The sequence below is a fragment of the Lontra canadensis genome, unplaced genomic scaffold (assembly GCF_010015895.1).
Source record: "Lontra canadensis isolate GAN:19392208 unplaced genomic scaffold, GSC_riverotter_1.0 scaffold21, whole genome shotgun sequence".
Taxonomy (NCBI): domain Eukaryota; kingdom Metazoa; phylum Chordata; class Mammalia; order Carnivora; family Mustelidae; genus Lontra; species Lontra canadensis.
The window spans coordinates 5,341,570-5,366,485 of NW_022631015.1; the positions used below are offsets into that span (position 1 = coordinate 5,341,570).

The following is a 24,916-nucleotide window of genomic DNA, read 5'->3' on the forward strand; positions in this document are numbered from 1 at the left end:
GCCGTGGTCCTGTTATATTTCACCCACCGGCATCATGAATGAGCTGTTGAGCCACCTGAAAAAGGAAGTGGAATCTCTTTTTTTATCTGTCATTATGACCTAGGAAGAGGAGGACGAGAGATCACCATGTTCAAGGTGATAGCAGAATGGATGACGTTTTCTTCTCCTTTACATGGGGTCGTCACGAGAACCAGGTTGCCAGGGCAGGCTGTTTTTTATGGTTGCCATTGTTGCTTTTTGCCTCCACATGTCCAAACATTTAATCTCTTATGTAGTTTGTGTACAGTTTCCCGTAATTTCCTTGCTTTGATGGATTGAAGTTTCTGATGTTTTCTCTCTATAGGCTAGAGCTTGGCAGAATATTAATCTACTTCCTTTTCCCACTGGTCCCCTTAGGAGAACCCCCTCAGAGAAGAAAAGTGCTGAAAAATAGACTTGTCACGATATGCTAGAGTTAATACAGGCAGGCAAAAAAGCTGACCAGATTTCCGCAATAGCCAGAAGCCTTTGGCGGTGTCTCTGGGGAGCGGGAGGTGGGGGCTGGCGGGGATAGGAGGCACTAATGGTGCTCCACGGACATTACTGCAGAGCATCGAATCTGCGCATGCGTGGAAAACAGCTGTGCGGAGTCATGTGGGCGCCTCCTTGCTGTTTTGGGGATTTCCTGACCCTGGCTTCCGGAGAACATACGTTTTGTCACCAAGCAAGGAAGTGAATAGCCTCTGTGATACAATGAACTCGAGTTTTCTCTCATGGAGACTTCAGATAGGGGAGATTTGGAACGATTGTGTTGTTCAGTGGGGACCTGTTTGAGTCTGCAAACGAAGGTCTAGTGTGGGGGGATTCCCTGGGAAAGCACTTGAAACTGGAGCTTCTCGTTTTGTAGAACCCCCCTTGACAGCCAATATATTGTTCAACTGCCTGGCAGAGGTTGCTTTTCAACTACCAATGTATTTTTGTAGCATCTTTCACCGCAGAGCACTGACTGTTTCAAATCTCTTCCCATTACTCCACTGGCATTAAGTTCCATAGAAAGGAGAGGAAAGGAGATAAACAGTAGGGAGAGAAAATAAGGTCTGCTTTTGCAGTGCAGAGCTTTAATGCCCATTCCTTCCCCATGTGCTAATCCCTGTAACTTGATTAATTAGCTTGTGGTGCATTACAGAAAGTCTTCAATTAGCTAACACAGGAGTGGACTTCCCACAGAGACCCCAGGACAGAGTTGTATTTAACTGGGCCCTTTCAAACCCAAGTCTTCCCAAATGATGAGCAGTAGAAGATTTCACTTCAGGCCCCGTTGTTTAAAGAAATTAAAAACTGTGGAAATTAGCAGCTGAAATCCACTTGGATGAGTCTGCTATCCCTTTAATATGTCTGTCTGTTCATCGCACTAAGACATCCCAATCCTTCCTCCAAAGTGATTTGAATACTTAATATTTGCTGAAATGCTTTAGTTGGATTTGAATAACGTAATTGAATTTGCTTGCTGCATTCAGGGGGAATGAGGGCTTGGGAGTTCCTACGGTAAGATATGCAAACGTGCTTCTTTTTAGAGCGACTCTTACTTATTTCCCTGCCTGAGAACCAAGAATTAATGAGCAGTGGGCCTGCCAAATATATGAGGCTGTATTCATCAGAATTACAGGCTTTATCTGTCACTCTCGAGGTGACTGGCTAGTCCCTCGGGCTCAGAGGCGATCTGCTTTGTGACAGGTTTTCATTGAGCTCAGTTGGATATGGAATGCTTTTGTGTTTGGATGCCATATGTTCTTAGGAACCACCTCAGAAACAGGATCGTTTGTAAACTAAGGTCCTGACTAAGGGCTGTTCCTTTTACCCATGGCTTGGTGAAGGAGACAGATAAATAAACTCGAAACTCAACACAGTTAGCACAGTGGAAGAGATACAGCCGAGGCACAGAAGGAAATGTTTATCCCTGGGGTAATAATAGGAAGCTTACCAGAGAATCTTCGAGAGAAATTTGAAGTTATCCTGGCAGAGAAGGGGAGTCTGTCCCAGGTTGTGGTAGTAGCATCTTTGAAGGCACAAAGAAACATGTACTGTGGGATGGCTGGAGCATGGGAAAGTGATAAGAGGCAAAGTTAGAGAGAGGTATAAACTGCTTCCTGGAGGGCCTTCTATGTAACTTTGGAATTTGAGCTTTAGTTTAAGAGTACTAAGGAGTCTTTAATAACTTTTAAGCATGAGAGTGATGTAATCAGGTTGGCATTTTAGAAAAATAAGTCTGCGGGTTAGCCCATGGAATGGAGCAGTGTTGGTAGCATTGGACATGAGGAGACTAGTTAGAAGATTATTTATAACTATCTGAGAGAAAACCAATGAGGGCCAAGCCAAAGAAACAACAGGGATGACGGATGAGAAAGAATGGACTTGAAAGATGTTAAGGAGGTAGAATTTACTGGATTTGGGGGCTGCATATGGGGAAGTGAGGGAAAGGTAAAAGTATTTGATCTGCTTTCTTCGTCCCTTTCCCAGAGTTTGGGATGACAGGAGGAGAAACAGATATTGGGGTTGGGGTCAGGAGAGCTAGCTGAGTTTGGAGTACATCTAGGGGGGAGGATTTGCAGATGGCATTGTTCAGTTGGCAGGTGCTTGGATGTGTTTGTGCCCTGGCATGGTTGCCTTGGATGGAGGTGGAGATTTACGATCTGTGGCTGTAGTTGCTGCTAAGAGTTTGGCTGCAGTCATCTAGGGGAGCATAAGCAGAGTCTGAAGTGTACAAAGTTGAAAATGAGGCTTGTGGAACACTAATATTTAGTGATAGGAAAGGTAGGAAAGGGAAGCTGTGAAGAAGACCAAGAAAGAGTGACCAGCTGTCTTGGGAAGAGGAGAGCGGTTTGTAGTAGCATGACACAGGATGAGAGAGAGCTTCGTGTCTTTTGTGGACTGTTTAAAGGGAGGAGTTGAGTATCTGTACTGAGGCGAAAGAGCCAAAAAAGAGAAAAAAGGAAGAGATGTGGGATGATTTCTAAGTAAGAACTTTGAGGAGGCAGAGAGTGATTGGGCTAAGGTATGTTCAAATCACTGCAAATCACAGAGGAAGACACTCCAGTCCACTCTACTGCCCTCCCTTCCACTCCCCTCTCTTTCCTTACCCTCCCACCTCTCCTCTCCTCTCCTCTTCTTCCATCCATCCATCCTTTCTTCCTTCCTCTCTCTCTCTCTTTTTTAAACTGAGATAGACATGAAGGACTGAAGGTTGACTGCAAGGAAAATGCATTTTTTTTTAAAGATTTTATTTATTTATTTGACAGACGGAGAACACAAGTAGGCAGAGAGGCAGGCAGAGAGAGAGAAGCAGGGTCTGCACTGAGCAGAGAGCCCAATGTGGGGCTTGATCCCACGACCCTGGGATCATGACCTGAGCCGAAGGCAGAGGCTTTAACCCACTGAGCCACCCAGGAGCCCCAGGAAAATGCATCTGTAAGTGGGAATGGAGGGGCTTTCCTCTCTGATAACTTCTCTTTTTCAGTTAAGATGGAAAGGTCATTCCCCGCGCCCCCCCCCCCCCGGCCCAGGACAGAAGTAGTGTAGGTGAGATAGTCACCTTCTAGGAGTGACATGCCTGATTAGTTTCTGAAGTTGACTAGAGAGAACAGCTAATACTTTCTCCAAGGTTCCGTTCTTGACTCAGCACATGCCTATAGAGGCAATTCTAAATTCATCAGGTAGTTAAGGAGACATGCACAAGCACCTGCTGTGTTCAGGGCAATGTGATGATGGTATTAATTCCTGAGGTTACACTGTCACGCAGAGTCTTTCCTGTTGCTCCTCAGTTGGTTACAGATCGAGGTAGCCTGTCTTCTTTCACAGCAACAGTTTGGAATATTGCTGTTTGGGCATTAGTCTCACTTTAGCATGCTGATGTCGAGTCTGTGGTCCCTGTATTCAATTTTGTAATAAGCTTTTTGTTTTAGAATATTTCTAGGTTTTATAGAAAAATTGCGGACAGGATACAGAGTTCTGTGTACCCCATACCCAGTTTCCTCTGTTATTGACATCTTACATTAGTATGGTATATTTGTCACAAGTAGTGGCCCTATTTTTATATATTATTACCTATATTCATTTTTGTTTATTTCCAAGCCTTTTTGCTGTGGCCTTTTCAATTATCTTTGGCAGGTGGGGAATACTTGTCTACTGATAATTCAGAAACTTGAGATGAACAAACAGTTTGAGTGTTCTCTCTATTGTGTTTTGGGGGTTGTCTTATCTTAAACCCTACTTCTAAGGCATCTGAGTGGTGTGGTCAGTTAAGCATCTGACTCCTGGTTTCGGCTCAGGTCGTGATTTCAGGGTCATGAGATCGAGCCCTGCATGGGGCTCTGCCCTCAGTCTGGAGTGTGTTTAAGACTCCCTCTCCCTCTCCCTTTCCCCCATGCCTACTCTCTTTCTCCCTAATAAAAAACAAAAACAAAACTCTACTTTTTATCTCCTTGAAAAGTCATACAATTAAGGAGGTGAAGAAGTCTACAAAGAAAAATAAATATCAACTGGTATCAGTTATGTGTCTCTAATTTTGAAAATATTATCGAGTAAATACAACTTGTTAGACCAAAATCTTTTAAAAAATGGGGTCATAAGGGAGAACAAAGAGAGGTTTTTGTTGTTGTTGTACAGATTGTGTACCACCGCCAGTAGTAACACTTCCCTATCCTCTTTGCCTGTCAATGGCACCGATTTTATACTGGCCTGTAGTTTTGAAACTACACAATTTGGAATAAAAAAAGTCTCTCTGGTCAACGTTACATCTGTGTTCACTTATGTGCTCTCTGTTTTCACCTCCTGCTCAGCAGAACACAGAACTAGAAGCCTGTCTTCGTTGCTCTAAGAGGCCCATCATAACAAAGTCATTATGAAAGGTGTGGAATTTGCTGATGATTTTGTAAGAAGGAGGAGAGCATTTGTATCATATAATCTGCAGTGCAGTCATTCCAGAAAACTTCTGAATGAGCCTGTTTTCCTCTCCGGGTCCCTTTTCCTGTTGTCAGTGGAGAGGTAGTATTCTGAGCCATTCCTTGGTGTAGAACTTAGTTCTCTAGAACCCCCTTCCCAGCTCCAGGCAAGTTCAAAATCCATCAGAAAGAAATCCTCTTTGTCATGCAGAGCTATTTAATTACTATCTCATATTCCGTGGGCACCTTTGGGGTTTCACTTTCTCCCCCCCCGCCCCCCGTTCTTATTGCCATCCCCTCCCCAAAGAATTCTCTTTACTTGTTACTCCAAGGCTATTATTTTTTTACTCCCCTGCCTGCCTCTAATTAATCTGGTAATCTTTTGAGTCAGATCCTGTCCAGTAGAGTCATACAGCTAAATGAAACAGTTTAAAAGATGTCAACTTGCAGAGCTATTTTATGATGTCATTCTGAAACAGCAAGTCTGCAGAGTGAAATGTACTTTGGACACTCAATGAGATCTGAAAGCTCCTCCTCCTCTCCTCTTCCTTCTCTTCTGGCTTTGCCTCTGCCTTCTCTCTCTTTTTCCTTCTCCTTCTCCTTTCACTTCCTCCCTCTTCCTCTTTATGAAAGTGCTGGTTTGCATAGCCTGAATTTGTAGCTATATCCTCGTTTCTCTCTCGTTCTCAGCCTTTCTACTGGAACTGTTTTATCTGGTTGTGTCACTTGGCAATACTTTCCCATTAACACAATCTTGGGTTATATGTTCACTACTTGTATGTGTTTCTTGGGCCTGCATTTGCTCTTGTGCAGAGCAAGAATGCTGTCCCTGAAGGCTTTAGGCTTCTACTCTATGACCTCAGGCAAAGGTGGACTTAGGAGCCTAGAATGAGCTGAATTGGTGGCTGATGGGTATACCCGCTGGTCAAAACTTCAAGTGCTATTCAAATGACCTTATCATACTTGTTTTAATATTCCAATATAGAAGTGCTTTGTAACTCGAACATATTATATCTGTTTCAGATGTGTTTTTCTCAGTGTTGCCTTGATGCTACTTAATACAGTTTCACGTTACAGTACTTTCTTAGCTTGTTTGGATTATTCAGAGAACAAGCCTAATTTTTTCTTTGACCCTGAGGTCAGGCTCGGCTTGACACTTGGGCAAGAAAGGTGGAATTACTTCAGCTTTAAGAGGAAGCCAAAAGGCACAGCTCTTGTGCAACCCACATGCTTAACATGTCCTTGTCGGATGCCTTTGAGGGACCTTGCCTTTGTGAGCCCCCAGCCACCCCAGGGGCTCCTTGAACGAAGGTTTTTTTGGATTATTTTCTATGCTGTTTCATCTCTCGGTGTGTTATACCGTGCACAACAATATCATAAGTCTATGCCTTTTCTTTCTGGAGGGTTTTTTCTGAACCACTTTTGGATTTGAGCCTGATTTCTTCTGCTTTCTCACCTCTGTGAGGATCCTTTATTTGTTAATGCCGAAGCCCTTCAGTTCCACCTTTCCACTACTCTTTTCATCTGGTTCTGTTCTTTCCTTTAGGGTTGAGGTAACCTGCCTCAAGCTCGGGTGTCTTAATAGATGCCACAGGAATGTCCATCTCCCTTCGCTTGATGCTGCCTTTGGAAGTGCATGTGGCCTCTGCCGCCCATTGCCTTCCCATTGATGAGGCAGAACACTGTGCAACCTCCGTTTGGTTCCAAAGCAGTACCCCCCACATATCTGTCCACACGGATGCACTTACACATATTCATGCATTTGAAAGGCAAACCTTAATTATATTTTGAGAGATTTGTGGGACTTCGCACACTACTAATGATTTAATTAGAATAAACCCTCACTGTTTTATATAGGATGCCTGAAGCCGTGTTGGTGCGTGAAATTGTGGCAGCTCCTATCTGTTCCCATTTTATATTCAGTTCCTAACCCTATCCCTATCCATCATACTCTGTAGATTCTTGCTACCTGGAAGACAAAGAGATGACCGTAGACACACCGTCATGGAAATTACCACGGAAACTGGAAAATGGGTCCGCGAGTCAGATTTTGGTTTGAATTTAGACTCCACCACTTACTATGTAAGTGGGAAGTGACTTAACTTCTCTAAGTCTCCGATTTCTCATCTGAGAAATGGGACAATAATAAGGATTGTGAGGATTCAGTGGAGACACAGAGTAAGTAAGGTAAGCATGCAGTAAGGCAGTAAATACACTGAATGATCCAGAACTGACAGCCACTGGTAGGTAGTGCAAGCAGCAGCCGCAGCAGCAAAATTTGTTGTAGGGTCATTTTATCTTTCACGGGAACTCAGAGACATGTGGGTATTTAGCATTACTATGAAAGGTAGGCTATATAGATGAAACCAATGATCAGTGGGCACTTTTTATTTTTTTTAAAGATTTTCTTTGTTTGAGAGAGAGAGAGCAAGTATAGAGGGAGAGGGAGAGGGAGAAGCAGACTCCCTGCTGAGCAGAGAGTCTGACGTGGGGCTCCATCCCAGAACCCTGAGATCATGGCTTGAAGTAAAGGCAGACACTTAACTCACTGAGCCACCAAGGAGCCCCCAATGGATATCTTTAAATGGCTGAAGAGAAGAACTACTGCTTTAGCACCCGCAGAGCAGTCCTGAATAACTCCCTCCTGCTATCATTCAATCCCCTGTATACGTGGCCACTTAGGATTTCACGTAGATATATATTATTCTTCTGACCATTTGCCTTTTTATTTGCTTTTTAAATTTAAAAATCTGGAGCATTTTGAAAAATCCCTTTACTCTCTAAATTTTAAATTTAATTGGGTTTTGCAATTCACTTTTAGTTTTGAGCCTGATTGGAATTAATTTCTCACATTCATTCTTTTCTCATCTGTAAACAACTTGCCCTGGCTTTTGTAAGCAATTGCGGTAGTGGTGGAATTTGGTGTTCTGGGTCATTTGGGTTTGTGCAAGGATACTTAAGAAAATGTCAGAGAAATAGAAGAAATCCTAGTAGAAAAACAAATGACATAGCCTATTAATGCAGTTAATGGAAATCAAGTTTAATTTCATCAACTGTGGATATCTCTCAAACATAAAGCTAAGAGAGATGCAGCCACTTAAAGGTCCCTGGAATCAGGGGTAAGCTGAGTGTTTTTATCCCAGCATGGTGGCTAATTGGCTCAGTGATCTTAGCTTCTGGGATCTTTCCCTCTCTGGATTTCATTTTCTTATTTGGATTTGGTTTTGTTGATCTGTAAAGTCTCTTCCAGTTCCAGTATTATATTTACTCTAGAAATAATAGCTGATTTGTTCATATGGTTTTATTCTTTTGTGTTGTATTGTGCAGATGGCCTTACAAATTATTGCTTTTCTTTCTTTGAGAGTTTTCCAAACTCGAGTCATTAGTGTATGTTACAAGTATTTTTTGGTTATACTTCTGTCTTGTATATACTATTAGATATTAATAATTTTTAAAAAGTAGTCTTAAAGTGGCTGAATTCTTTTCCTTAGCATTGTCCTAAACTCTGCTATCTCTGAAGTTAGGGGTTTGATATGGGAGTGACATATTTTTCTAGTAGACAATTAAGCTAATACATAACTATTAAAATAATATATTTACTTGTATATCTCCCTAAATCTCAAAAGAATATATGCTGCTTTGGGGGAACCATTGGTGGGTTTTGGGTTTATTATGTCAAACATCCCTCCCCTAGCATTTTTGATATGTTTTTTGTACCTGCATGGACATACCGGTGTTCTGATTGACCTTTTAAAACTAGGTTGGCCACAGTGAATAATTGAAACCTTTAGTGCCCAAATAGACTCCCAGAATTATGATATGCTAACTGTGAAAGCTTGGGCAAGACACTCTGAAAGATTCATATTCCACCTGTGTAAAGTGTTCATCGTGGAGTGGGAGGATTTGTGGGTGATGGTGGGGAGGTTCTTATGACAAATGGAAAGGGATAATGAATGGATGAACAAAGTGCTCTTTAAAAAATAATAATACACCTTACAAGTATGAGGTATGATTCATATTACCAACAAGAACATGAGAGTTGGAGAAGGGCACTTTCCTCCTTTGTGAGCACACACTCTGGGGCTGTCATCTTGTGGAACACCAGAGAACAGTTAGGGGGCTCATCTTTCATCTGTGCAACAGCATATTTGTTGAATGTGTTATGGAAGGACCATGACTGCTGAGTCGTCCTTGAGCTTTGTGTTCTATTAGGTTGAGAGAATATTTACTTTAGCTTTTATTTCCCTTAGCTTTGCCCCATGAATACCAGGAAAATTACTATATTGGACTACATCTCTGACTTTAGGCTCTGAATTTCCACATGATCAAGTATCTCTTGTGTGTTTGGGTGGAAATTTGAGAAAGGATTCCATTTGTTCCTGGTAACAATGTAATGACATTGGTGTTCCAGAATGAGGGGAACATAAAGCCAATATAATACATGTATACACAATGTTACAGTAAAGCCACGTGGATATTACTGTTCACACAGAACCTAAATATCCAATTAAGAAATACCTAATTGGATGGCACTGATGAGAAATACGCTGTTTTTGTTGTACCTTTTGTAAATGACATGAAGCAGGACCATTTGTTTTTACCTCCAAGTGTCACTTTGAAATATTTGTATTGTTAATACATAAGTCAGTTTTTATTCTTTATTTATTACTATTTTTTAAAGATTTTATTTATTTATTTGACAGAGAGAGGGCGCACACAAGTAGGCAGAGAGGCAGGCTGGGGGAGGAAAAAAGCAGACTCCCCTCTGAGCAGAGAGCCTGACACAGGGCTTGATCCCAAGACCCTGGGATCACAAACTGAGCAACCATTTAAGGACTGAGTCACCCAGATGTCCCCAAAAGTCAGTTTAAAAAAAAAATATTTTATACATTCATTGTCCTTAAGTAACAGTGGTATAAAAGGATTCTTTCTTGTATTGCTCATTAATTTTTTGACCTTTGAAGTCATTTTGACATTTGGAATGGTGCAGAAACCATATTTGATATTTGGAGTGGTGCAGGAACCATATTACATCTTCTGAGGGGGGTGATCTTCATCTGGTGCTCTGGTTTTTGTGGTTACCACCCAGAGAGCAATCATTTGGTAGCCTGTCTCTTGCGGCCAGTTGGTCTTGTGGTCATGGGTTTAACAGGACAGTAGCAAAGAAAGAAACAATTCTTACCTGGCTGTCCTCCTACCTCCCAGTCTTCCCTTGAAAGAGGTGTATTTGTATACTTTGAAAGTTGCAACCTTACAGTCTGGCTTCTAATCATCTGAGATGACTTGAGATCCTCCTCTTTTGGTCAGTGACAGGTGTTGTAACACCCTCAACTACTGGGAGTCATGAAGAACAAAGAAGGCTGCTTGGAAAATCACAAAAATTTGAGAAACAGCCTAGAGCTGGGGCAGGGTTGAAGGATAAGGTTCACCTCCTACACAAGGCCACTCCAAAAACAGTTCTTTTATCTAATGCACAGAAGCCAACAAGAGAGTTTGGAAAATGAAGACAGAGAGGAGTATGTTCTAGATGAAAAAACAGGATAAAACCTCAGAAAAAGACCTTAATGAAATAAGAGATAAACAGTTTACCTGAGAACGAGTTCAAAGTAATGGTCATAAAGATGCTCACAAAGTTAGGAGAACAATGCATAAATGAAGTGAGAATTTCAATGAAGAGAAAATATAGAAAAGTATTGAACAGAAGTCGCAGAACTGAAGAATATAGTAACTGCACACAAAAGTTCAACAGAGGGGTCAATAGCAGACTAGATGAAGCAGAAGAAATGATTAGTGAACTTTAGTGAACTTAAACACAGGGCAGTGGAATTCATCATGTTGGAGGAGCAAAAAGAAGCTGTCCTTCAGAATTGAAGAAAATGTAAGAAAAAGCTGAAGCCATCTAAACTGGCTTTAAAATAAATGTTAAAGGGACTTCCTCAAGCCGAAATAAAAAGGTGCTAATTAGTAACAGGGAAACATAAAAAAAAAAATCTCGCTGTTAAAGTTAATTATGTAGTTAATTTCAGAATAATATAATATTGTAGTGTTGGTGGGCTCATCACTTATAAGTCTAGTATGAAGGTTAAAAGACAAAAGTAGTGGGGCGCCTGGGTAGCTCAGTGGGTTAAACCTCTGCCTTCCACTCAGGTCATGATCTCGGGGTTTTGGGATCGAGTCCCGCATTGGGCTCTCTGCTCGGCGGGGAGCCTGCTTCCTCCTCTCTCTCTCTCTGTTTGCCTTTCTGCCTACTTGTGATCTCTCTCTGTCAAGTAAATAAAACCTTAAAAAAAAAAAAGACAAAAGTAGTAATACCTATAGCTACAGTAATTTGTTAATGAAGACATAAGATAAAAAGATGTAAATTATGACATTAGAAACATAAATGGGGGGAGTAAAAATGTAGAACTTTAGAATGTGTTCATATTTTTAGTTGTTATCCGCTTAAAATAAAATTGTTACAACCCTCCTACATTTTATGTAAGCCTCTAATCACACAACAAAAACCTGCAGTAGATATACAAAAGATAAAGAGAAAGGATTCTAAATATACCACTAGAGAAAATCATCTAATCACAAAGGAAGAGAGCAAGAGTAAAAGAAAGAAACAAAGGAATTACAGAACCACTAACAAAATGGTAGTAAGTCCATACCTATCAATGATTATTTTAAATGTAAATGTAAATCTTTCAATCAAAAGATGTAGAATGGCTAAATGGATAGAAGAAAACAATACTCGGGGCACCTAGGTGGCTCAGTCATTGAGCGTCTGCCTTTGGCTCAGGACGTGATCCCAAGGTCCTGGGATGGAGCCCCGAGTTGGACTTCCTGCTCAGTTCAAAGCCTTTTTCTCCCTCTCCCACTCCCCCTGCTTGTGTTCCCTCTTGCTGTGTCTCTCTCTGTCAAATAAATAAATCTTTTAAAAAATATTGTGTAATGTATTATTTTATATTCGGCTTATTTTTTTCTCCACCATATATATTTTATTTTGTTTTTTGCTTTTGAATTAATTTTTTTACCTTTCAGAAAGGTTCGTATTTTTGTTTTAATGATAACTTTTATATTTACATCTTTTTAAATGCTCTCATTTCACTATTTTCTTACTTAACTTACTAGTTAGTTTGAAAGGTGGTCTTTAACTACTACCTATCATGTATACAGTAACCAATGGGTATATTCCACTTGCCACCACTTGGTGCCCTCCCCCACTTCTTCCATTATTTCTGCTTTGTTTTAGTCTCAAGTCTATAATTTTGTGCATTAATGTGTAATTCATCATTAATGTGGTGTATTTTTTTGGTTGAATATTTCCCAGTTATCTTTTGCTTGAATAAAGTTTATGCTTTGGTGAGTTCTTCAAAAAAAGCCTCATAACTATGAGATTACCATGTTCTTGTGTGTTTACAGCTTTTTCAGTAGACCTGATGTGTAAAAGCCAGTGTTGCTGGGTATAAAATTCTTGGTTCATAACTTTACCTTTCTTTTTTTAAAAAAAATTATTATTATTGAGTTGTTTGCAAATGTGGCTCCATTGTTGCCCTGTTTTGTATGTTGTTTTGAAGAATCTGATGCTAGTCTAGTTTCTTTGCCCTTCTAAGTTATTTGATCATTTTGCCTGGAGGCCTAGGGGATTTTTTCTCTTCATCTTTGAGATCTGATAATGTTTACCGGGATATATCTTGTGTTTTGTCCTCCCAGGTACATTTCCTCAAGTCCTTGTTTTATCTGGTACACAATAGTTCTGGTCTTGTGTTCTGTTTCTCCTCTTCAGGGACTTCCAATTATACACATGTTATTCCTTCTTTGCATGGCTTCCATTTCTACCACTTTTTCTCGGACTCTTCTTTCTTCACTTCATTGTTCTTTTCTTGGTTGTCTTTCTGCTTTTCTTTAATGCCCAGATTAAGTCTTCACTGAGGCTGTTCTTTCCTGTGTACTTTATAGCTTAGATTTCCATTCCAAGATAATTTTCTTCTTTTACCTTCTTGAGTTCTATCAATTCTCTTTTCATTTCTTCCTATTTTCCATACATTTTGTTATTAATTTTTGAGTTTCTGACTCAAGCAGTTCTTTATACCATCAAATGCTTGTTTTAGTGTATTTAATTTAGTTTTGAAGTATGTTACCTTCTTCTGCTCTTGCTTCTTGACTTTGTTTTTGAAGAAAAGGGGGAAAAGGCTTAGATTTTCATCAGTTGAGCAATATCGAATGGCATTCTGATTTCGGGAGGGGGGGCAGTAATAACTCTGTGTCTTTGTTTCATTTTCTTTGTTACTTATTGTGGGTTTCTGGTTGTTCAGAAGAATTTGTAGTTGTCTGGTGCCCTCTTCTGTTAGTGCAGCAAAGTGCAGAGTCTTCAGTGGAATTTTTTGTTTTTTGGGGGGATGTTTTTGGTGAGGTGGGGAAGGGATGATTTTTTAAATCCTCTAAGTTTTTAGGTTCCTTTATTTTATGGAGCCCCAGGTTTTCTCTTTTGCTTCTTTACTCCGCCCCACCCAGTTGCCAAGACATGTCTTTCATTATTTTCATCTTTTTCTCTTCCATTGTAAGGATGCCTTTTGAGGACTGTCACTTGTAATTTGTCACGCTCTCCCTGCCTTGTGGTCCCTAGTCACATCTCCTAGAATACTTGTAGAATTTTCACACTTACAGTCACTTACTCTTTCTGGTGGTGATTTTAGATCAACTTTAATACTTCACTAGTTCCCCTTTTCCTCTCTTTCCTTCAATTTTTCTTAGCTTGCCCTGGCTTACCTCAGAGGTAAAAAGTGGGATGGGAATATAATAGTTCCTTTTCTCTGAGATTTATTTAGCTTGCCTGATTCACTCACTTCCTCCCTCCCTCCCTATCTTCCTTCCTTCCTTGTTTTTTATGTGCAGTCATTTTAAAATGTGGGCATTGTCTGTGCCATGATGAGGGCATGGTATCTAATAATTTTATTTGCTCTTTTTGTTCTTAGTTACTTTTAGAATAGGTGTTGAAAGACCTAGACTTTGGCAGCTGCATTGTCTTCAGTTCTCATAGAGCTAATTTGAGTTCTAGGATGGTAGAATCTTTTTCTGGGAAGATTTTGGTTTGAGTTTGCTGGGCACTTAGAGAAACTACCAGTTTGTGATTGCCTTAGTCCATTTTCACAGTCTGAGATTCTCTCTCTTGCCCAGGTAATATGACCCCTAACTGTAAGTCTGTACAAGAATATTGTATTCATCCTTATCATGGGGTAAGTCCTTTAGGGATGGGGATGTTTATTTGATAACCCTATTTGGTCAGACACTGTGGACTTTCACTTGAGCCTCACTTGCCATGGTAAACTGTCACAACCAGTGTTCAGTTTTTCAGTTGATGCATTGGATATGTAAATATTCTCAGTGTTTCTCTCTGGCTTATGCTGGGCTTTTTTTTTTTCTTTCTGGTTTTGTGCATGGTTTTACACTTTTAAGTAATTCCTCTCTATTGTGTTACTTATATGCTTTTAAGAATTTTTGTATATTTTAGTAGATTTATGAGGTCATTTTGTTCTAATTATTTAGCCCAATATTACTAGAAACAGCCACTGACTCATTTTTTTTTATTTAAACATTAAAAAAATTATTTCATGGGACATTTGGTGGGAAGAATGATAGATTCATTGGCTCAGATCTCCATCTTGAGTCCTCTCCTAGCAGGTGAAGATCTACTTTGTTGTTAAAGATGGGGACACTTTATTTTAGTGGTAAATAGCTTATGACTAATAACAGATGGGATTAATAATGATTGTGGTGATAATAAAAATTTGTTTAGTGCAATGTGCTATGCTTTTCATATTTAATTTTATCACAAGTTTCTTAATTTATATTAATAAATTAATAGAATTAAATCAATTAAATTAATTTTATTATAAAATTTTATTATATAATATATAAATATAATAATTTAATTAATAATAATTTAATCAATAATAATTTAATTAATTAAAATTAATAGAAATAAATTAATAGAATATATATATTCTATTTTATAAATTGTTACTGGAAACTTACCTAACATAACACTTGGTCTGTGTTCATCCAGATAGTAAATGGCAAAAATCTGTCTCGAGTCCTATCCTGGGCTTTGGAAATAACAAGGATAAGCAAAGTCCAGAGTGCTTCCTGCCTTCATGGACTTTACAGAATATAATTCTTATTATACCGTCTTACGTATCTCAGGTCACACTATAAGGACTCTGTAGGATGGTCAGGAATATAATTTTAGTGTCTGAAAGCTTGATTCACTGGTATTTGCACTAGCATTGAGGCTAATGTCTCTTTTGAGGAAGTGCCTGTAAGTTAAGCCAAAGTAAAAAGAGATGAGAAAAGATCAGAACGGTGTTTTTTAATTCTCTAAGGACTCTCCATTACATGTAGCACAGTGCTAGTACAGACTAAATGAATGTGATTTTCAGTATATTCATTGACTAGAAGTCTTAATGGAATTTATTCCCATACCATGTTTTTTCATGTAGGCTGGCCAGGATACTATTTTTTATTTATGCATATTATTCCTCTTGGTTTACAGTTATTTGCTGGCATAAAGGATGGAGAAAGTCTACAGCTCTTTGAACAGAGTTCTCGCTCTCCCTGTAAACAAGAGACACACACCATGGAAGCCATGAAGCTCATTGAGTTTGACCTTAAGCAAACACTTACTAGGCTTGTATCACATATTTTTGGAGACGGTAGGTACTCAAATGCCTTTTCCTTTCTTTGGGGGCTTAAATATTTAACAAATAACATCTTTCTGAAGTCATTAAGGCTAGGTGTGCCTAGATTTTTTTGGTCCACGTTGTGACTTAATGGTTTTGGTCCATGAGGTAGAACTTACAGATTTGCTGGTTCATTTCACTTGAGGAACAGGAGGACATGAAAATGGAATTAGCTTGAGAAAGAAAAAGGATTACAACCTTTGATAAGAATGATAATGGATTAAGATCAGTGGGGAGAAAGTCCACAGACTGATTAGTATTATTTTATTACTATGTTATCATTAGGTCAGACGTGAATGGATAGGGCAAGATTCTCACCCATGTGAGTTGGCCCAGTGGAAACTTTTGCATGTTGGCATACTGATTACTGCTATCAATATCAAACGAATTAACAGAGAATTTCCTGGAGGAAGAACAATCTTTTTAAGACCTGGATTCTCACTTTAGTCATTTACTCTCTCTTATATCTCCAGGATGATTTTTTTGTCTGTAATGCCTCCCACCCCCTTCACTATTTCTAATTTACTTGAGACAGTATTTTGCTTATTTTTAGAAAGATGTAAAGAGAAGGCTAGGGGATTTTTTTTAAAAATCATGACCTGTGGGCACCTGGGTGGCTCAGTGGGTTAAGCCTCTGCCTTCAGCTCAGGTCATGATCCCGGAGTCCTGGGATTGAGCCCCGCATCAGGCTCCCTGATCCTCAGGAAGCTTGCTTCCCCCTCTCCCTCTGCTCTTCCTCACTGCTTGTGCTCTCTCTCTGTCTCTGTCAAATAAATAAATAAAATCTTAAAAAAAAAAATCATGACCTGTATTTTATTTTTTAACTTATTTTATTTTTTTGAAGATTTGATTTATTTATTTGACAGAGAGAGAGATAGCAAGAGAGAGAGAGAGAGAACACAATCAGGGGAGGTGGCGGGGAGAGGGAGAAGCAGTCTTTCTGCTGGGCAGGGAGCCCAATGTCAGGCTTGATCCCAGAACCCTGGGATCATGATCTGTTCTAAAGGCAGACGCTTAACCGACTGAACCATCCTGGCATCCCCAGTCATGACCTGTATTTTTAAAAATGTTTAGAAGACAGAAGCCTAGCATGGTTAGGATTCTCTTTTAGTCTCTTTTTATTCTTATGAAATTTTTTAAGGAACAGCTTTACTGAGTTATAATTGATACAAAATAAGCTATACGTATTTAAAATGTACAAGGTGCTAAGTTGACATTCAGTAAACTGAACACACGTACACACTTTTATGAGTTTTGACCTATCTATGCACCTGTGAAACGACTAGCAGCATCAAGATAATGACCAGGTCTATCACCCACAGTATTTTCCTCCTGTTCCTCGGTGAACTCTCTCCTTCCTGTTCTTCTTTACATCTCTTTATCCCAGGCCATCAGTGATCTACTTTCTGTCACTATTGATTAGTTCACACCTTCTAGATTTTCATAAATGGAATCCTATGATATGTACCCTATTTTGCGGGGAGGGGCTTGGCTTGTTTCACTTACTATAATTATTTTAAGATCCATCCGTGTTGTAGTGTATATCAGTAGGTAGTTTCTTTTTATTGCTCAGTGGTATTACATTCCATAGTTTTTTTATTCATCTACCCATTCATGTTTGTTTATTCATCTACTCATTGGTAGACATATGGATCATTTCTAGCGTTTTGCTATTATAAGTAAAGCTATGCACATTCATGCACAAATCCTTGTAAGGACACATGCTTTTATTTTTCTTTGGTGAATACCTAGGAGTGGAATGGCTACACCATATGGTAGTTGTATTTTAACTTTCTAAGAAACCACTTAACTATTTTCTGATGCGGTTGTACCATTTATATTCCTTCCAATAGTGTATGAAAATTGCAGTTGCTCTACATCTTCAACACTTGTTAAGTTCAATCATTTTATTTTATTTTTATTTATTTAGTTTTTGAGAGAGAGAGAGGTGAGGAGGGGCAGAGGAAGAGGGAGAGAGAATCTTAAGTAGGCTCCATGCCCAGCGTGGAGCCTGAGGCAGTGCTTGATCTCATGACTCTGAGTTCATGACCTGAGCCAAAATCAAGAGTTAGACACATAAATGAGTGAGTCACCCGGGGCCCATGGTCAATCATTTTAATTTTAGACATTCTAATAGGAGTATAGTGGTATGTCAAAGAAGCATTCAGCATATATAAAGAACACCTCCAAATAAACAAGTGAACAACCTAAGAGAGAAATGGGTGAACATTTGGTGAAGATGACAAATGGTGTAGCTAGAATGACTAATGAACATAAGAAAAAATGTTCACCCTTATTAGTAACAAGGGAAAAGAAAATGAAAACCACCATGAGTTATCAGTTATCATATTTCATATGTAAAAAACCTATATACCTAACATTTATAAGTGTTGACAAAGATACAGAAAAATAGGATGAAATACACAGTGTTGGCCTTATGTAGGCCTCGCAGTTATCATTCCCCCAGCTGGAACTTAGGTACTCACCTACTACTCTTTATTTATCTCTATTTTTTTGTACCTCCAGATTTCCTACTTATGTGTGAATTCAAACTGTATTTACAAAGGTTCTTGTTCTAATTCATTAAGCCTCTGCCGCCTTGTTTTAGCAAAGCTTATTAGAGCATCTCAACTGCTGTATTAATGCATTGCTAATATAATGTTTAAGAAACCACTAAATAATCCTATATATTCTTTATATTCCTGTATTTTTAAAAGGAGCACATCAACTTCCTGCTAGTGTCTTTTTCCAGGAGGAAGAAAATATTATTAGGGAGGATGTACCAATCAGGCTTCCCAGTGTGTTCATAGTGTTTTATGAAAATTAAAAAGAAATGAAGTTAAATGTAACAAAATGTTATGATTTCATAAAACTGAATGGTGGGTGCATGGATGTTTGCTATTTTCTGTTTCTGTCTCTTGGTATGAAATATTTTGTATTAAAATGATGTATTATAATAGTAAAACAGGTTTCAGATAGAGATTGCTGGTAGGAAAATCCTATTACAGCCAGCTTTTCTTTACCTTCATGATATAAGAAAGGATCTGTGATATTTCCAGCAGTACTATTATCATTTAGCACTGGAAAGCAGGGAGATTCATGTGTTGATCAGGCCCTTTTCAAGGCAGGTTAGGGTAGAAGGGATGGTAGCACTGGATGGAGAGAGAGTGTTCCTTCTCCAGTAGCTTTATAAAGAGATTCAGCACCATCTGAATTTTCCCATTGTCAAATCATGGAAAGAATTGTCTTTAGACCATTCTTCATTTATGCCTTGCAACATATTTTTTTTTTTAAGATTTTGTTTATTTATTTGACAGAGAGAGACACAGCGAGAGCGGGAACACAAGCTAGGGGAGTGGGAGAGTGAGAAGCAGGCTTTCCGTTGAGCAAGGAGCCCCGTGCGGGACTTGATCCCAGGACCCTGAGATCATGACCTGAGCCAAAGGCAGACGCTTAACAACTGAGCCACCCAGGTGCCCCTTTGCAACACATTTCTATCATCAGATGATTTGCAATTGGTGAGGTTTAGAAACTGCTACCTCGTTAGATAAGTGAGTGGTTCTGAACAGGCAGGGAGCCTCCTTCCTTAAATGCTTAGTATTTGTGTTTTTCCTACACGGTTAGTTTTCATCCTTTCCTTCTCCTGTTACCTGGTTTAGTTCTCCCAGGCCCTTTACCCTTCAACTGGATAATTCTTTATTATTTTTTCTGCCAACTCAGTAATTCTTATTTATCCTCTAGTGTCAACTCCGATGTCCACCAACCAGGAACATTTCCTGGTGCTCATGCTGAGTCCCAGAGGAGCTGCCTCTTCTGTGTGCTCATCTAAACTCTCTTTGGGGGTGGGTTTTTAGTTTTCAGAGCAGGAAGCACTATCGGATTTCTGGCACATTGCGGGCATCACAATATTGAATAAGTGAGACATAATCTCTTGTTTTCAAGGAGCCGTGAATCTTGAATCCCTGTGAGAGACAGGGAAACACGAAGTGTAACGAGAGCACAGAGGTGAGGCACCTCCTCTGAGATTTGGCACGTGCCCCGGGATGGGTTCCCCTTTGGAGGATGTCAGCTGACACTATTCGTTGAGAATAAGCACACAGCAGTACAGCATTAAGGAATAAAGAACAGAAGAGAAAGGAAGGAAATGGTCAACAGAAAAAAAATCTCATGTCCACTGAGAGATGGTGGTGTGCAATCAGAAAAATTAAAGTTCTCTTTTCTCTACTTCGGAATCTTTAACAGGTCAATTAGTGCTTTACGCCTCAGTTTTCTTTGAACTTTTAAAAGCCAAGGTAATAATACTTGTTTCCCATGAGAATAAAATGAGATAACATATGTGAAAGGTGCTTCGTAAGGAGAAAATGTTAAATAAACAAGTAAATATGAAAAAAAGAAGGGAAGAAAAATGAGGACACGGCAATAAAAATAGAGAGCTTGTGAAGAAATATAATACAAGGAACAATAGTTATGGTTGATATGTCTTTATTTTGTCTAAGGATATGAGATGTGGCTCCCTACCAGGCTGGCACAGCAGCCAAATGGGTGTCGCTGGTCACCTTCATGTCCTCTCTGAGCACCAGCAAATATTTTAAAAAGAAAACAATGTTCTAGACCTTGTATAGATTATAAAATCTTCCCAGGGGACTTGAGGATTATTTTGCTGAATCTGGTGCTGGATTTCCTTTATGTGATTATGTTTAATATTTGTATTTGAATAGCATTCAAAATCATGCCTTGAGGTGAAGGTTTCCAGGTAGCGAGCGGTTTTCCTTATAAAAAAACATTTCTGCAGCATGATTTCTCTGACTGTGGTGCCTGACTTACATAATGGGCATGCTCTTGGCCAAGAATTGAGAATCTTAACTTTTGAAAGAGCCGTGAAGTTGCAGCTTCTCTATTTCAGACAAACATTTGCTTTATTTTTAAAATGCTATTAGCCTAGACTTTTAGGTTTCAGATTTCATTACAGATCAGAGTCGCTCTTTTATTAATCTTTGAATTCACTTTTTGTTTGTGAGACAGAGTTGCAGAGTTGTGGAATGGCATTGAAGTAAAAAACCAACTAGCTTGGAGAATACATGTTGTTCAGTGCACTAAAGTCTGTGATAAAAAGCCTTTTATTTTTTCTTTCCTTCCAGCCATGAGATTATTTTTAACCCCATTCACACGGTAGCCAAATACCCTGAAAATCCTTTAAGACACCTTCTTGCCTAACCCCGGCATATCTTTGCTGTGTGTATTGCCAGGGGAGCCGTTGCCAGGAGGGGTGTGTGAGCCTGTCCCCAGGTGTGATTGCATGTATAGACCATCTGCTAAGATGCTTCTCAGGTTGGATGCTAAGCAGGGTGGGAAGGTGAGTCAAACCCAGGTCCATCTTATGAACTACAAGGGCAAGGGGCTGTGGATCATAGGAAACAGGTGCCATGTGCTCTCCTACAGTTCACGCTGAATCTTAACAACTTCCGCAAGACTCTTGGCTGTTTCTTCTGTGCTTGGAACAGAAGTGCCATGTTCCTACTTCAGGCATTTCAGAGGATAATAGAACTCTTTTTTGGGGGGCGGGGGTGCTAGTTTCTGAGCAGACCTGTCCAGGTACAAACAATCTGGGTGTCATTTAGATTAATAATAGCTTTAATTATGATGATGACAGTGCTAGAGGTTAGACATTTAAGTGTCAAAGGCTGCACACGGATTGTTTTGTTTCGACCTGCATCTGTGATTATAATCTCCTTTTTTTTTTAAACAAGGGAACCTCCACACTGAACAATGCAGTGCTGTGATCACACAGCCGGGAAGTATTTGAGGCCGGTTTTCACCCCATTGGTCTGATTTCTGAGCCTAGGTTAGAGGTTAGCTCTTTTGAAAAGATTAAAAGTAATCATTTCAGTAATATTTCAGAGACTGTGAGGTCTACAAAAGCCATGATGTCAAGACAAAAACAAACAAACAAAACAAAACTGGGCGTCTCCCTAGGCATTCTCTTGTGACTCTCCGCACACTTCTACTCCTATAGCTCGCTGGGGTAGAAAGCCCTCTTTGCTGCATCATACAGGGTTACATTTTAAATACCAAAGATCATTTAAAACTTCATATTCTGTCTTTCTTTACTTAGCCGATGAGCAGTAACTGCCTCAGCGGGGCTCACAATTATCCAGCGATTCATTTTATATTTGTTTTTATGGTCTAAGCCTGCTTTCCACTTTTTTGATGTTGTTGTTATTAGTATCATCTTCCTTTGTTCTTGAAAAGCAAAATTAAAAATCAGAACACACTGTTTCCTTGTGGCAATTTGTTGTTATTACAGCTGCTTTAGTTTCGGGTTTTTTTTTTTTTTTCCCCCTGCCTCTCCAAGGCAGGTTTATTATTTTCTGCTAACATTTCAATTGCGCCAGCATCCTAAGGCTGAGCGAGGTCACCAGTTTAGAATTAGAAATAAAATAACCCTTTAGACTGTTTTCATGCTTGTGGCATTCGCTGCCATTTTTAACGCTTCTAAATTGTTTCCCCAATATTTTATATCCTATTTGGCAGATCGTTTCTTTCAGAGCAACTAAGGTGGGGGTTTAGGATTTCTAACATTTTAGTTTCACTTTCTGTCCTTCAGGATTTACAGCCATTCTTTGGCAAGTCTTGCTAAACACTGGACTTTCCATTTAGAAGGCATTGGCCTCATAGCACAGTTTAGATGAGCTAGTCTGATGGAGAAACGGACTGTCATCCTCTGCTGCTGACTAGATATGTTGCCTGGACAGGTCAGGTCTCCTACCTTTTGTTTCAAATAAAAAAAAAAAGACCTGTCATGGCTATTGAGGTGCATGTCCCAGGAGTCCCTCCAAGGACCCTGGCTGTTGGGAGTGCAGATGGCTTCCAGCTGTCGGTTCCTTTGGGAATTGCCTCAACTGGGGATTCCCTCCTTGCTCAGGAGCATGGCTTTCCCAGGGCTGCCCACATCTAAAGCCTGGTTGTGGCAGAAATATAAGGGGCCAACATTTGACCCACCACCCTACCATGCCGCCATGATATTAGGCCACAATGCCACGATCCCACTATGGGGCAGTTTTGATGGGCTAAGTTCCAGAGCTGTGATGAGGTTAAGGCTTAGTTGGGCCTGATTGCAGCTCATTGACTGTTCCTTCTGCTCCAAACTGTTGTCACCTTCTTCCTCCGTAGTTGTTGGTATCTCCAAAATAACCTTATCAACCCAGCCTACATATGGTCCCATCCAACAGAAATATTCTAGGGCTCTGTTTTGTGAATGTTGTCCTGGTCAAGAGTAAATCAGTTGAGGGGTGCCTGGGTGGCTCAGTGGGTTAAGCCTCTGCCTTCGGCTCAGGTCAGGATCTCAGGGTCCTGGGATCGAGCCCCACATCAGGCTCTGTGCTCAGCGGGGAGCCTGCTTCCCCCTTCTCTCTGCCTGCCTCTCTGCCTACTTGTCTTCTCTCACTCTGTGTCAAATAAAAATCTTTAAAAAAAAAAAAAAAGAGTAAATCAGTTGGTAATGGTAATGAAAATCCCTTGTCTTCCATATCTTTTCACTTTTTTTTTCTATCTATCAATACTTGTTAATATAAATTAAGTGAAAGTAGTTGAGAATAACAATTGGGTTTATAGTTGTTAATTCTACTTTGTTCCTAAAACTAAATCAAATAAAAAAAATTTTTAAAAGATTATTTATTTATTTGTCAGAGAGAGAGAGGGGGCAGCATAAGCAGGGATAATGGGAAAGGGAGAAGCAGGCTTCCCACGGAGCAAGGAGCCCAATGTGGGCCCTGATCCCAGGAAACTGGGATCATGACCTGAGCCGAAGGAGATGCTTAATGACTCAGCCACCCAGGCACCCAAATTTAAAAAATTTTAAACATGTTACTTTAATGATTTTTAAATCCACTTGTTTGGGCTGTCTGGTGTCTGATATGGAAAGGGTTGTGTTTCTCAGAGTACTCCTAGGAAGTTAAGTAGCAAGGTACTTGTTGCCTTTGGCCAGTGCTGAGTTGCCTGGCTGACTGGGGCTTGGATGTTTTCTAAGCAGGCTGCACTTATAATAAAAACTGGCTGACATGGTCAACTTCTATGAGTCTTGGGATCACTAGCTATGAAATGGGGATATGGAGTAACAACTTGTGTTGTATCCACGAGGAGTGTTAGGGGAAATACGACATCCCCTAGAATCAGGTGGAAAGAGACCTAAGACCTTTTTTTTTTTTTTTTTTTTTTATGTCTGGTAGATGGAGAAAATTTATTTTATAGTTGACATTTCTGGCCAAAGGAGTTGGTACAAGGAAACCTATTGGGAGAAAGCTTGAGATAGCCATGACTGAATTGAGCTGGAATATTTTTAAGGAGCCTAGAAAAGTCCACAATTCTGTGATGATTGGGCAGGGGCTAGGGAACAGGTTCCCTACTCTAGATAAATAGGATGTTGAAATTGCTTGGGGTTTTATGTAAATGAAATAAAATTATTGGACCTTGAGGTACAGTGAAAAAAGTACCTAAAATTTTAGGGATACTATAATCAAGGTGACTAACGTGCTAGGAACTGCACCTGTTACTTAGTGTTTCTGCTTGTAGGTGGTTGATATACAGGCAACCAGGAAAACGTTAAGATTTATGGGAGAGGAAAAGTTCCTTCTCTACCTTTTAGGTTCATAGAAAGCTCAAATTCTTGCTTCATTTCTTTCACTTCTCCTCTGGCCTCTCTTGTAACTGTAGCTCTGTCAGGAAAAGGATAATCAACACCAGTCTAGTTATCTAAACTCTGTTATCAACTGCTCCAATTCCTTTGCACCCTTGACTTTCTCTGCTTTCTTGATAAAGACCTAACCTTGAATTGATACCCAGATTAACTCTTTCTGCTTCTCCCTGGTCAGCTCACCACAGGTCTCTTTCTCAGTGATGCCAGAGCACTCCCATCTCACCTTCCCTTCCTGTTAGAGGAGAAGCTTGTCTGTTGCACTAAGAATGATCAGGTGACTAGGTGTGAACTTCAGGCATATTTGGCCTCTTGATCTCATTCTTAGATTCCCACTCCATCATTTTCTCTTAGAACCGTGTTTCCTTAATTATATGTTCTTTCAGTGTTGATTCTTTTTTCTCCTTCTTTGTTTCCTTTTGAATAGTTTCCATTGCTCTATCTTCAAGTTCAGCAATTATTTTTTTCTGCAGTGTCTAATCTGCTATTAATTCCAGCCAGTGTTCCTTTCTTATTCACTCCGTTTGTTTCAGTTAGGGTCTTTTTAATATCATTTTTGTCTCTACATAACATTTTCAATCTTTCTCTTA

At 39.7% G+C, this 24,916-nt stretch overlaps 1 protein-coding gene across 3 annotated transcripts in view; it reads left to right on the forward strand.

Moving 5' to 3' along the window:
* Positions 1–24,916, forward strand: part of FARS2 (phenylalanyl-tRNA synthetase 2, mitochondrial) — a 525,092-nt gene that overhangs the window by 154,989 nt on the left and 345,187 nt on the right. For all 3 annotated transcript variants that reach the window (XM_032861501.1, XM_032861502.1, XM_032861500.1), the window contains one exon: positions 15,451–15,610. In XM_032861501.1, the coding sequence (XP_032717392.1) occupies positions 15,451–15,610 (160 nt within the window). The remainder of the gene's footprint in view (positions 1–15,450; positions 15,611–24,916) is intronic.